The sequence below is a fragment of the Hordeum vulgare genome, chromosome 3H, assembly GCF_904849725.1.
Source record: "Hordeum vulgare subsp. vulgare chromosome 3H, MorexV3_pseudomolecules_assembly, whole genome shotgun sequence".
NCBI classification, from domain to species: Eukaryota; Viridiplantae; Streptophyta; class Magnoliopsida; order Poales; family Poaceae; genus Hordeum; species Hordeum vulgare.
Genome location: NC_058520.1, coordinates 596,661,981 through 596,675,080, shown reverse-complemented (window position 1 = coordinate 596,675,080; position 13,100 = coordinate 596,661,981). Strand labels below are relative to the sequence as shown.

General features: G+C 44.2%; 2 protein-coding genes across 2 annotated transcripts; both read left to right on the top strand.

The window, feature by feature from the left end:
• The first annotated feature begins 253 nt into the window (after nucleotides 1-253).
• On the top strand, nucleotides 254-1,232 carry LOC123445492 (probable calcium-binding protein CML10). Its single transcript, XM_045122484.1, has one exon. The coding sequence runs from the start codon at nucleotides 358-360 to the stop codon at nucleotides 931-933; it is 576 nt and encodes a 191-aa protein (XP_044978419.1). The 5' UTR covers nucleotides 254-357; the 3' UTR covers nucleotides 934-1,232.
• Nucleotides 1,233-7,401: 6,169 nt separating this feature from the next.
• On the top strand, nucleotides 7,402-10,116 carry LOC123445491 (phytochromobilin:ferredoxin oxidoreductase, chloroplastic-like). Its single transcript, XM_045122483.1, has 8 exons — nucleotides 7,402-7,571; nucleotides 8,151-8,270; nucleotides 8,554-8,648; nucleotides 8,746-8,839; nucleotides 8,935-9,066; nucleotides 9,163-9,267; nucleotides 9,437-9,487; nucleotides 9,571-10,116. The coding sequence occupies exons 1-8, from the start codon at nucleotides 7,455-7,457 to the stop codon at nucleotides 9,766-9,768; spliced, it is 912 nt and encodes a 303-aa protein (XP_044978418.1). The 5' UTR covers nucleotides 7,402-7,454; the 3' UTR covers nucleotides 9,769-10,116.
• The last annotated feature ends 2,984 nt before the right edge of the window (nucleotides 10,117-13,100 follow it).

Genomic DNA, 13,100 nt, shown 5'->3' with positions numbered 1-13,100 from the left:
ACGAGGGAGAGGGAGCCTCAGCCGCCCGTGGACAGGGTCATCGCGGCCGTTTGCGCAATCCGGTAAAAAAACCGCGACGGGCCCGGCCCGCGCGGGCCCACCGTCAGTGGGCGCACGCGCAACCTCCAGCGCGGCCCACGCACAGCTAGCCACGCACACCTTCCTGTGTTCCTTCCTCCGATTCCTCATCAATGGCGCCCCCGCCCGCGACCCCCTCTATAAATACCCGACCTCCCGCTCCGGAACTAACCTGCAACCGACCACCGCCGAGCACGCCACCGAATCCAATCGAGTCGAGCCAATCATAGACAAGGGTTTCTTCGGCCGTTGCCAGCGCCGGTAAGGAAGCAGACGACGATGGGCAAGATCAAGATGCCGTCGCTGTTCCGCCGCCGCTCGTCCTCCAAGTCGCGGTCTTCCTCGCCGCCGCCGCCGCAGCAGCAGGAGGAGGAGGGGGACCGGGCGGCGTCGGGCGCGGGGTCCCCGGCGCGGACGGCGGAGGAGGAGATGGAGCGGGTGTTCCGCAAGTTCGACGCCAACGGCGACGGCCGGATCTCGCGGCCGGAGCTGGCGGCCCTCTTCGAGAGCCTGGGCCACGCGGCGACCGACGACGAGCTGTCCCGCATGATGGCGGAGGCGGACGCGGACGGCGACGGCTTCATCAGCCTGGCGGAGTTCGCGGCGCTGAACGCGACCGCGGCGGGCGACGACGAGGAGGACCTGCGGCTCGCCTTCAAGGTGTTCGACGCGGACGGCAGCGGCGCCATCTCCGCCGCCGAGCTGGCGCGCGTGCTCCACGGCCTCGGCGAGAAGGCCACGGTCCAGCAGTGCCGCCGCATGATCGAGGGCGTCGATAAGAACGGCGACGGCCTCATCTCCTTCGACGAGTTCAAGGTCATGATGGCCTCCGGCTTCGCCGCCAAGATGGCATGATCTCTCCCTCCCTCCCTCCATCCTCTTCTTGGTTCCTTCATCGATTTCGTCCTCTCGCGTGTGTGCGTGCGTGCGGCGCGGATTAAGTGCGAATTAAGTGTACATAACTCAAGGATTAAAAGGGCGGCCATTACTAGAGCGTAGTACTAGTACGTTAGCAGATTCTTTGCTTCTTTCTCTTCGTTTCTTCCCTTCGTGGTGCCGAGTAATAATAACTATCTACAAATGTCGTCTGAAGCGAGTAATTTGTCTCGCGGATATGGATCTGAGATCAAAGGAATTGATATGGTTTTAATGGACACTTTGCAGCATTGTTGTTCGATGTCATCTCTGCTTTCGGTTTCAACTTCTTTTCACGCGTTTGTGAGCTGTGGGTGGTTACTTGTGTGGACCAGATTATTATTTCTAGATGATTGGGATGTCTGGATCTGTTTTTCTGTTTCGAATCCGGATGGATGGATGTATGGACGCCCGTAGCCTGGAAACTGCAGCTCCTCGTCTTCTTGTTTGGTTTCGCAGTCGCGTCCAAGAGGGTCCTCGTGTTCAGAGCATGGATTATTCAAGTGGATCCGGAATTCTAGACCCCGGCAGCAGGTTCGAGACTTTTTAGTTGTTGACAAATATTTACTGCCTACTCGTTTCTAGTACCAGTACCGCTTTCTTGCTGTTGTAAAAGTGTCGTTGTGTACAACTCATTAGCTGAATTTGATATGTGTACCAGTTGAAATTCAGACAACAGACATATACAGAGTAGGAGAAAGCACGACTGCACTCCCATAGACTATGTTTGAGGGTAGAAATTTCTAGAGCGCCTTTGCAGGATGCCACTCCTTTTGGGTTTGGAATCTCTGTTCCTCGTGGTTCGTGCTTCCAAACGGGTCCTGTACGCCAGGCCAAGCATAGTGGAGCACTTGCAATTTTAAACTGACAGATTCGAGGACCTGAATCCTCGGAATAGTCTTCTCTGCCTGAACTAGTGCTAGTGCGCAGTGTCAAAACATTCTTACTGATCTTGGAATATGTATGTATACAAATGTGTTATTATTATTAAGCTTGGAACATGGCCTCGCAGCCACTGACTGTGGAGCGAAGCCGGGAATATTCTCGAGGAAACGGGCAGCTGCTGATAAAAATGTGGTAAACAATGTCGCAATGATTGATTGATTGCAGCATCACAGCGCGGGGCTGGTGGTGGAACGAGTAGAACACCGTAGTTTGTTTATTTATACTATATATATCTCGCTACGTAGTAGAAAGATGAATAAGCTCCAAGATTTGGTCTCGCGCTTGACAGTTTGTTCTAATCCGCAGACTGCAGCAAGTGGATTACTACGTAAGACATCTCCAACGTCAGTCACAATTTCTTCCCCGTAAATGTCCCTTTTTTATGCTTCGACTATGAGGGTGTTTGGACCCAAAAGACTAAAACTAATCTGACTAAAACTAGTCTTTTTAAGAGGTTAAAGTTCCAAACACCCCTGACTAAAAAGAGGCTAAAACTAGTCTTGAGGCTAAAAAAATTTAGTCAGGGGTACCCCTACTAAAATATGCATTAGTCCTCTCTCTCCTTATTTAACTCCTCATGCAAGTTCTGGATTGGAGGATTTGGAGAATAATAAATGCTCATTAACTTGATTTTAGTCTTTTTAGTACTTGGATCCAAGCATGAGTGAGGCTAGCAAGTTTTAGTCTCACTACTTTTAGTCATAAGACTAAGAGGGTGCTTGGATACGTTTTAGTCCCATGACTAAAAGTAGTGAGACTAAAACTTGCTAGCCTCATCCATGCTTGGATCCAAGTACTAAAGAGACTAAAATCAAGTTAATGAGCATTTATTATCCTCCAAACCCTCCAATCCAGAACTTGCATAAGGAGTTAAATGAGGAGAGAGAGGACTAATGCACATTTTAGTAGGGGTACCCTTGACTAAGAGGGTGCTTGGATACGTTTTAGTCCCATGACTAAAAGTAATGAGACTAAAACTTGCTAGCCTAACCCATGCTTGGATCCAAGTACTAAAGAGACTAAAATCAAGTTAATGAGCATTTATTATCCTTCAAACCCTTCAATCCAGAACTTGCATGAGGAGTTAAATGAGGAGAGAGAGGACTAATGCACATTTTAGTAGGGGTACCCCTGACTAAAAGGTTTTAGTCTCAAGACTAGTTTTAGCCTCTCTTTAGTCAGGGGTGCTTGGAACTTTAGCCTCTTAAAAAGACTAGTTTTAGTCAGACTAGTTTTAGTCTCTTGGATCCAAGCACCCTCTAAAACGTATCCAAGCACCTCTTATGTTAGCAGGCCGCCATCTAACGTCGTCCACATTCATTTCAACAATAAATTAAAATAACCGAACGAAATTCATGCAAATTAACACGACTAATTTATAAATAACCGGAAAGGACTCGTGCAGGCACAACGGATTTGAAATTTATTACATTTTGGACATGATTTAACTAAAATCGAAACTTGTTCAGCTGTGGAGATACAATTCCAAATCTAAATGGTCGTCGGCGCCGTTTCCCGCAGAACTGCATGAGCCCCGAGAACTGAAGCTCTGACACTATGTCTTCTCCAACTCATTTCCAACACCCCCATTGCCGCAGCTTGAGTAGCTAATTGCCTGATGTTTATCAGGCCGCCAAGCTTGGCGTCAGGCGGAGTGGAAGAGTGGTGACCTTCTTGGGACCCGAGCGGCGGCGATCTACAATGCGCCACTCTTCCTCGCTGTCAGTGGCGCCTGTGGACGTACCGTCTTCGTGGTCATGGCGACGGGAACGGGGTGGGTGGTGTCGACGATGTCCTACTCGTCGTCGCTCTTGCCGGATACCTTGTTCACTGCCTCGTCAAACTCCTCGTATGCGGCCTCCAGTCCCGCTTGACGCTGCCAGTATCGCCAGCGGTCGAGGCCGATCTCACGGGCGAAGCGGTAGGATTTGATCAATGTCGCGTGCTCCGCCATGTCTGCATTTGACGTGATCGCCTTGCCTGCATCGAGCTGCTCCTTCGCGTGTCGATGCTCCTCAAGGAGATCGAGGTTGTAGGTTGCGTCGGCCCGCACCTCTCGGAACTGCTTCTCTCGCTCGTCCCGCACCATGTCCATGTAATGGACATGGGCCACACCGATGGTCATGGTGTAATGCACCGGAGAGGGTGGCGCCGGCTCGTCATCAATCGCATATTCCATTGAGGCGTTGTCGGCCTCCAGCTGCCTGTTAGCTCTGGACGATGTGATGTGCTGTCGTGATTCCTTACGCCTCGGCGTCTGAATGTTTGGCCACCAAATCGATACCTCTTTCCAGTAGTTGTTGTTGTATTTGCTCTCGGTCACAGCCTGCTGATAACGTGGTGTTAGAGTAAAACAAGATTGAATTAAAATGAATGAACGATTAGTCTTGATTTATATTGATTCTCAAGTATATATACATCTGAAAGATGTGGTAAGAAATGATGTCTCTTCGGAGACATCCTCTAGAACAGGTACATATCGGCAATAAAGAGAAAAAAAATGACATAATTATTTGGAATTGGACACATTCCTTTACTAATGACAGTTCATTAATTAGCGGGTGCTAATTAACAATAGACATGTGCCAGTTAATCTACTAATTAATTTCTAACAATTACTAATGTGGAATGTGTTGGAAATATGATATAGATGTAATAATAAACTATCGTTTCGAAAAATGCGCTCGAGAGCGGGAAGCATTTTTGATGGGCCATGACGGTCAGAAGCGGGCGTGACACGTGTCCAGGTAAACCGCCACGTTTGTCTCGGTTTGTGGAAAATAGTATGTGTGAACCGCTCGACGGACAGATACAAGCCTGCGTTGAATTGATTCAGTGGTCCGGTCGTATGCCGCGGTTTGAGGGTTGTCGTTGGAGATGCCCTAAAACTAGAAAAGAAAAAAAATCTTTCAAGAAAGATGCATTGCGTTGAGATGCGTGCGGCGCAGCCCGGCCTGTACACGTGCACTTGCTTTGCTTCCCCCCCCCCCCCCCCCCCCCCCCCTCTCGTTTCATCCGTGTGCCCTCCTCGCACTGCACTGCTGTAGCCTATCAGGTGGAGGGGGGCATGCCAGCAGCTGGGGAGTTCGGAGGGAGGATGAGCGGCGGCTCGTCGTCCCAGAGCTTTGTCCACGTCGCTCCCTTGCAATGGAACGGACAAGCTTCAGGTCTCGCTGGTACCTTGCTGAATTTTGGTGCCTGAGCGAATCTGTCTATAAACAATGACCCCGATCACGAGGCTTATTTTTAGGACAAGTAAAATTAGAAATGGAGCCACAACATTCAGCACATCAGCGCTAAACACGCGAGGAAAGCTAAGTTCCAACAGCCAACAGAAAAATGTAAATGGCATCGATTACAAAAAGGCTCAGAAAACAACACACTGCACATCAGCAAGTAAGCACAAGACTTATTTCTTCAGATTTTAATCAGGTGGCTGCTGTTAGTTGGTTTCTGACATGAGTTTTAGGGTATGGTTCTCGGTTAGTTGCTCGGTTTGGTTTGTCTAGAATGTGAATGCTGTTATAGTTATTCTGCTATCTCAAACGACCGATTAATAACATTATATTATTGACTACTACTTGAGGGTTCAGACATCACCCCCTGTCACCTGCGTGTAGCCATTTTTGAATGCAAATGTCCATCTGTAATGTCTGAAAGTGTAAGTCTCTTTTAATAATATCAACTTTGGCTGTTGGTACCTTTACGAATGTTGAAATTTGACACATCAAAATGTTTTGGGGGTAATATAAAGATATCTCAAAAGACACTTTCATCATACTACAAGTTTAATCTGTTCCTATATGTATCTTACAGCCGAACCAGCCGAGCGTAGTGGAGCAATAGTCAAACACGGGAGAAGCACCACTTGCACTTCTTTAAACCAAGAGTCCAGAACCTGAATATTTCCACCCAGTGACCAACATGCTCGGATTATATATGTTCTTCAGTGCCAAGACATTCTTAATCACTGATCGCAGAGCATAATTCGTCAGAGTTTAGCATGCTATGGTAATGGTGTAAGCAGCGATGGAACATGGCACAGCCAGTGATGAGGAAAGCGGGGAATATTCCGAGGAAATGGGCAGATAACATTGTTGTAGTGGTTGCAGCATCCTGCTGGCCGGTGGTGGAGCTGCGCTCTCCGTAAGCAGAATACTCCTAAGCAGGATTTGGTTTCGCTCCATGTGATCTACTTCCTTTTGTACCAAAATGTAATACGTTTTGTTTTGTTTACTATAGGGACAAAAGAACGTCCTATATTTTGTACATGTTCAAATGTGTGTTTATTTATATGAATGTTATAATTGAAATGTGTGTTTATTTATATGAATGTTATAATTGACTGAAAACAAAATTGCGTTCATCTCGTTCGTGTGTCACGTGCCCTATGGGGCCGCCCACCGCTTCCCCCCTTCCTCTTTGTCCTCCTCCCTCCCCCCCCTCCTCCCCGCCCTCCCTTCCCCTATCGAGGATGGATCTCATCGGCGTGAGACTTTCCCTCCCCTCTAACTACCCCTCCCCTCTCCTAGTACTCCCTTTGCAGCAAGCCTTCGTCATTCACCATCCCGTTCTTGTACCGCCATGAGCTGTCGCAAGTGTCTCCCCCGATCTCTCCTCCTCTAATCCAGACCGGAGATGGGGCACATGAACCGGTCATCGCTACCCCCGACTACCCGAAGCTCTTCAAGCTTGTCCCCCTCTTGCCTCCTCCTCCTTCCGATGTCGTTCATCGATGCCACGACACAACGAGTTCTGCAAGCTCTTCAACGCTTTTTGCAACAAGGATCCTCTTGGAATGTCAACATGCATGACCATGAGGCCAAGATGCTTTGTCCTGTTACAAATTAGGGTCTAGAAATGGGGGCTATGTGTTATTTATAACACGACACACTACCAAGTGGGAAAGTATCTGGTGCATCTGTGCTTGTAGTGCTATCGGTACACCGGACATCGTATCACGTTAAAAATATTTAAAAAATCTAAAAAAAAAATGTAGTACATTGACACGACATCGATCTATGTTGTCATAAAATTTCAACTCAAAATTCAAAACGCATTGCACGAGATAAAAAATGATAAATTCGACATTAATGTAATAATGGATCAAATCTAAATCCAACATATGTACGTACTATTCAGTGTCTACTTTGTGTTTTTCCTACCTCGCACAATGTTTCGAATTTCGAGTTAAAATTTTGCGACAATATAAACCGATGTTGTGTGAAATTTTGCGACAATATAAACCGATGTTGTGTGAAATTTTGCGACAACGTATAGGGATATGGTAGCCCGACCAAGTGGCCAAGTTCTGCAAGTTGCTTTCTTCTTGGGGAAAAAAGAAACTGCATTATCACATCAAGATGCGTGCAGTATGGGTTTGTTGGTCGGTTGGATGGATGGAACGGGAAGCCATCCCACGTGTCCTTGCCTCTGCCCTCTCATCTAAGCCCCCTCGCACACCGCAGCGGAGTGTCCAACTCTGGGCTGGGTGGGGAGGGGAAGCAGCAGAGAGGATGAGCGGCGGCGGCGGAGCCGGAGTGCTGGGCGCCGGCTCGTCGTACCAGAGCTTCGTCCGCACCGCGCTGGAGCTGACCCGCCTCCGCACCGCCCTCACGCCGCACCCCTCGCAGGTAGGTTCATGTCCTACCGCTTCCATTTGCTCGCCTTGCTCAGCTCCATGTTCCTCTTTCCTTGCGACCTTGCAATGTCCTGGTTCGGCTCACGCTGCGCCGGCGAGCATGCTCTGCCTGCTCGAGGTGGCTAGCGAAGCTGTCAAACTGGGTGTTGGTGTCGATGCTAGCCCGTGAGGCAGGTCCACGAGTTCAGAACTTCAGATGCGCCTGCTAATTGAAAATCCAGTCCAAAACAGAGAAGCAAAATCAGCAGTGTTGTGATGTGATGTCGCGCTAGTGCCAGCTGAATTTCGGTGCTTGGTCTTTGTCTGACGCCCTGGGGTGGAGTCTGAACGGATCTCCTGTAAACAATGACCCCAACCAAGCACGCACGAGCCTTATTTCTTCAGATGTACTGATAATTATTGACTGCAGTTAAGGTGTTGAGGGTCAGTCCCCGAGTCTGGTATAGGCATTTTTTTATGCAGTTGTCCATCTAGAATGTCTGAAAGTGTAGGTCAACTTGTAACAATATCAGCTGACGCCGGTCATATCTCTCATTACAGAAGATGATTTTGTCATGTGTCATGCTTCCAGGAAAAGTTCAGGCTCATACGAGCCAACGATGATGCTACTGTGCTGGACGCTCTCTCATTCAGCGGCCCCAAGATCAGACTGCTTCGCAGCTTGACGGTCGAAAAGAAAAACTCTGTTCAGGTACTTCCATCTCCGAGTCCAAAGTTTCCTTGACCAAAACCATCCAACAACTATCCTGAAACTCTGAAAGGCCATGAGCTGAAAGATAGGTTTACATGTCAAGCTGGTTATATCTGAACATTACAGCTTTAGTTTGTTCTATCTGATTATATCTGAAGTTTTATAGTATTACAGGTCTAATTTGTTCTATGAATATCGTACAGTCAAATCAGTGGTAATGTTTTTCTGTCGAGATCTCTTATCTCTGTCCAAAACATTACTTATAATGCATATGCTCATGCAGGTTCTTGACTTTGCTGCTTTCTCTGAACCTGAATACGATCTTCCAATATTTTGCGCCAACGCTTTTACTACTCCTGCACAGAGTATTGTTGTCTTGTAAGTGTCATGATATGTATGCCATTCAAGGATCAATTACTGTGCTTAAACTAGAATGTGAATAATGGCTTGAAAAAACTGTTTGAATTACTTGCAGGGACCTCAATCCGCTATATAATATAACTAAAAACAAGGATTACAAAGATAAATACTACAGGAATTTGATGCCTCTTATAGAGAAGTATAGGGAGGTACTTGGATCTTATCCTTCACCCAGATGCATTACCCCAGTCTTCTTCTATTAGCTTTATACATAGAGTGTTATCTTTATTTAGAGAAAATGCAGCTTCTGCCATGGGGTGGCAAGATTACGAGCGAATCTCTGATATTCTTCTCTCCAATCGTGATCTGGACAATATTTGAGCCCACTGAACAAAACCATCATGTTCTGTATTCAGCTTTGACGGATTACTATAAGGTATTCACGATTGCTTTGTTAAATCTCTGAAATGTTGTGTCAACCATGCAGTTTCAAGTATCATGCTCCTGTTTTCTCATGTTTCTGATGAGGCAGGTTTGGCTTCAGTTAATGGATCAAGCAACCCAAGAAAATGACACAACGAAAGTTGTTCGTAACAGAGAAGCGCAACATAGATATCTCACATGGAGGGCTGAAAAGGTTTGTATTTTTCACAAAAGCTATGAACAGAAAGTTATATGCAGTGACTAGTGATTTATCATTACACTGTTACTTGCGCCAAATTAGGACTGCTCATTAGATATTATCATTTGTAAGAACAGCTGCTACAGAGCCTCTTCCACTAATCCCGTGCCTTGTCTGTGGGCAGGATCCTGGGTTTCCACTTCTGAAGAAGTTGATTGGTGAAAGCCATGCCAAGGTTTCTCTTCTGGCGATATTCATTATATTTACGCACACCCAGCTCATGTTATTTTCAGAGTTGCTTATTGCTTTGATACTCAGGATTTGGTGACTGAGTTCCTGTTTGAAGGAGTGCATTCTCTTGGAAGTAAATCTTTCCTGGACTATTTCCCCGAGTACGCGCGTGATGACGGGACAGTAAACAAGAAGAGGAGTATGGTCGGGAAATCCTTCGAGACTAGGCCTTGGGATGCTACCGGCAAATTCATCGGTGGCAAGGATGCAGGATGCGATCTTTAGCTGTAGGATCTGCATGAGCATCCTTCGGGTTTTACTGAACTCGGCTTGGGGTGCTACTGGAGAATCCATTGGTGGTGAGATGCAGGATGAGATCTTTTGCTGTAGGATCCACATGAGCATTTTTAGGGTTTTGCTGAACTCATAGCTGACAATCATTTTCACGACGCTCTTCCTTCTCAGGTTTCGTTCTACCGTTCTTCATTACACGCTGTCCATGCTACTTCGTATCCTTGTAATTTCATCTGAGGGGTCTGTGTAGCTTAGAAGACCTGTGTAATATTTGATTGGGTGTAATATCAATAATAACTTAGGTTGATATCATATACTCATCACCTATTTGTGAGGAAATACATGTCATGCATAGGGCAGAAACCAGCAGCCGTGTGCAGAATAAGGCTGCCGTCAGAAAAAGGCAAATCAGATGAAAAATTACATGACTGCTTCAATTCCTTGTCGACAATGTCGGCTCACCTCGCCTCAAGATACATAACGTGTTTTTTTTTCTTCTGTTTTTTTGTTTTCTTTTTTCTTCTCCACTTTTTGTTCACTTTTCTTTTTCCCTTCTCCATATTTTCGCTTTCTTTTGTGTTTTTTTCTTCTCCGGGTTTTTGTTCTTTTTCGTTTTTTCCTTCAAATACTTGTTCACCATTTTTCAAATATTTGTTCAACATTTATATATACTCCCTCCATTCCTAAATATAAGCCTTTCTAAGGATTCTACTAAAGGATTACATACGGATGTATATAGACATACTATAGAGTGTAGGGATACATTTTATTTCGTATGTAGTCATCTAGTAAAATCTCTTAAAAGACTTATATTTAGGAACGGAGGGTGTATATGATTAGCATTTTATAAATAATAGTCAACATTTTTTGAAATGCTTGTTAAACATTTTTTAAATACATCTTCAACTTTTTTATAGACATGATTAATATTTTTTTAAATAGTTGTCAACATTTTTTTTCCAAATACATGTTCAATAATTTTCAAATACTTGTTCAACTTTTTATTATATACATAACCAACATTTTTTAACACTTGTACAACATTTTTCAGATACTTCTTCAGTATTTTTTAAATACTCGTTGAACATTTTTTACATGTTTTTTGAGATATTTTCCATATACATATTACATAAGTATAAAGGTAAAAACAAAAAAGAAAGCGTAAACGTAAATAAAGGCCTTAGAGCAAGTACAATAGTATAGCCAGCTGCTGGCTATAAGCCATTGTCATGTCATCTATAGCTCACCTTATAGCCAACATGTACAATAGTTCATTGCAAAAGTGTACTACTTCTTTATTATATGGTCCATCTTTCATACTCATAAAATGCCTAGGAGCACGTGCTAGAGCTGGCTCTTAGCTAAGAGCCCGCTTACCTTCTCTCTCCTCTTCTCTTTCCTCTAACTAAACAAAAATATATTAGTTTATTCCTTATAGTCAGCTGACTCAGCTCTATTGTACTTGCTCTTAAAATGTGCGCTCCAACGAACCTGGTTTGATGTGATCCTTCCCCAGGTCTCGCTGAATGTGACGACAAGTACAAGTAACGTGCCACTTGTTGAAACATGGAGTTTTTTTTTTTTTTTTATAGGTTTGTTTATTTAAAATAATTTATCTTTGAAACTGTGCATATCTCAAACCGTTTTTACCGTTGGATTTATCACGTCAAGATTTTCAAAATATATCTCATATTAATAGGTTTTGATAAACTTTTTTTAGAAAAAGCCGGAAGAAAAAACCGTCTCTCGTTGGAGAAATAAAATAAAATGCGTTCTTTCCATTTTTGAGAGGCATGGCTGTGCCTCTTGCGGAAACAAATCCGTGCCTCTCGCAAAAAAAATCTGTTTATGGGAGGCACGACTGTGCATGGCCCGAAAGCAAATTCGTGACTCTCGTAGAAGCAAAATCGTGGCTCTTAAGGAAGGAGAAAAAAAAGAAAACGCATTTTTTTTAGTTTTCGAGAGGTACGGTCATGCCTCTCGCGGAAGCAAATCCGGACCTCTCGCGGAAACAAAACCGTACCTTTCAAGAAAGGAAAAAAGAAACACATGTTTTTCCGTTTTTGATAGACACAACCGTGCCTTTTGCGAAAACAAAACCGTGCATCTTGAGGAAGGAAAAAAAATACGTTTTTCGTTTTCGGAAGGCATGGACGTGCCTCTCACGAAAGCAAAACTGTGCCTATCAAGAAAGAAAAAATATATTTTTTTTCCTTTTTCCGAGACGCACGGTTGTGTCTCTCGCGGAAGCAAAACCGTATCTGTCAAGGAAAAAAAATATGTTTTTCAAGGGAAAATGCATTTCCAAAAGCTAAGAAAGACAGGTGAAAAAACGAAAAATAGAAAAACCCTGAAAAATATATCTAAAAGCCAAAAAAGGGTGCAGAAAAATAAAAATAAAACCCAGAGGAAACACACAAAGCGCAATACGTGATGTCGGCTTAGAATGTGCCAAGTGATGATGCTGAAACTGACATTTTAAAAAACTTTTGATGAAGTGCTCCTTAATTAATTGCTCTGTTAGCCGATAACTTTCCTATTTTTCGGAAATGAGTCGGGCCCAGAACGACGGATGGTCATTCGGAACTCCTTGCCCGAATTTCTTTTAGCCCAGTTTCAAGAGAGCGAGTATGCGGCATGAGAGCTGCGGGCCGTATGCTCAAACAGAAATAATTTTCAGGGGCTGATCATTGGTGTGTGAACTTTCGTGTACACCGCAGGTTGGGAGCACCTACACGATGCATAACGCGTCCAATTGGCGCCACCACGCACAAGGAGGTGCGAGTGAGCGACCCAGTGGCCGACCCGTTTACAATGCTAAGCAGATTTCCGGTTTTGGGAATCTTTTAGTGTTCCAAGCCGGTTCTTATTGGTTCTGTATATACATTGTACATGGTTTTTAGAACCGAATTGTGTTTTTTCATATCTATTTTTTTTTCATTCGTTATTTTTGTTTTTGTTTTTATAAAATGTTCACGTTTTTGGATTTTTTTCAAATTTCAAATAATGTTAAAGGTTACAAAATTTATTCACAAATTATAAATATGTCCGCGTTTCCAAAATGTGTTCATATTTTTCAAAAATTGTGCACAAACTTAAGAAATGTTCGTTCTTATGAAATATTTTTTCTTTTTAAATTTGGGATGTTTTAAGTTACTGTTAATAAATTAAAATAATGTTTGCATTGTGAAAAATATGTTTGAGGATTTTAATAAATGTTCTTATTTTTTAAAAATGTTCAGAAGTTTTTTGTTCAATATTTTCAGAACCTTTTCATCTAATGAGCACGATTTCAAATAATGTTCTTGTTTTGGTTTAAAAAA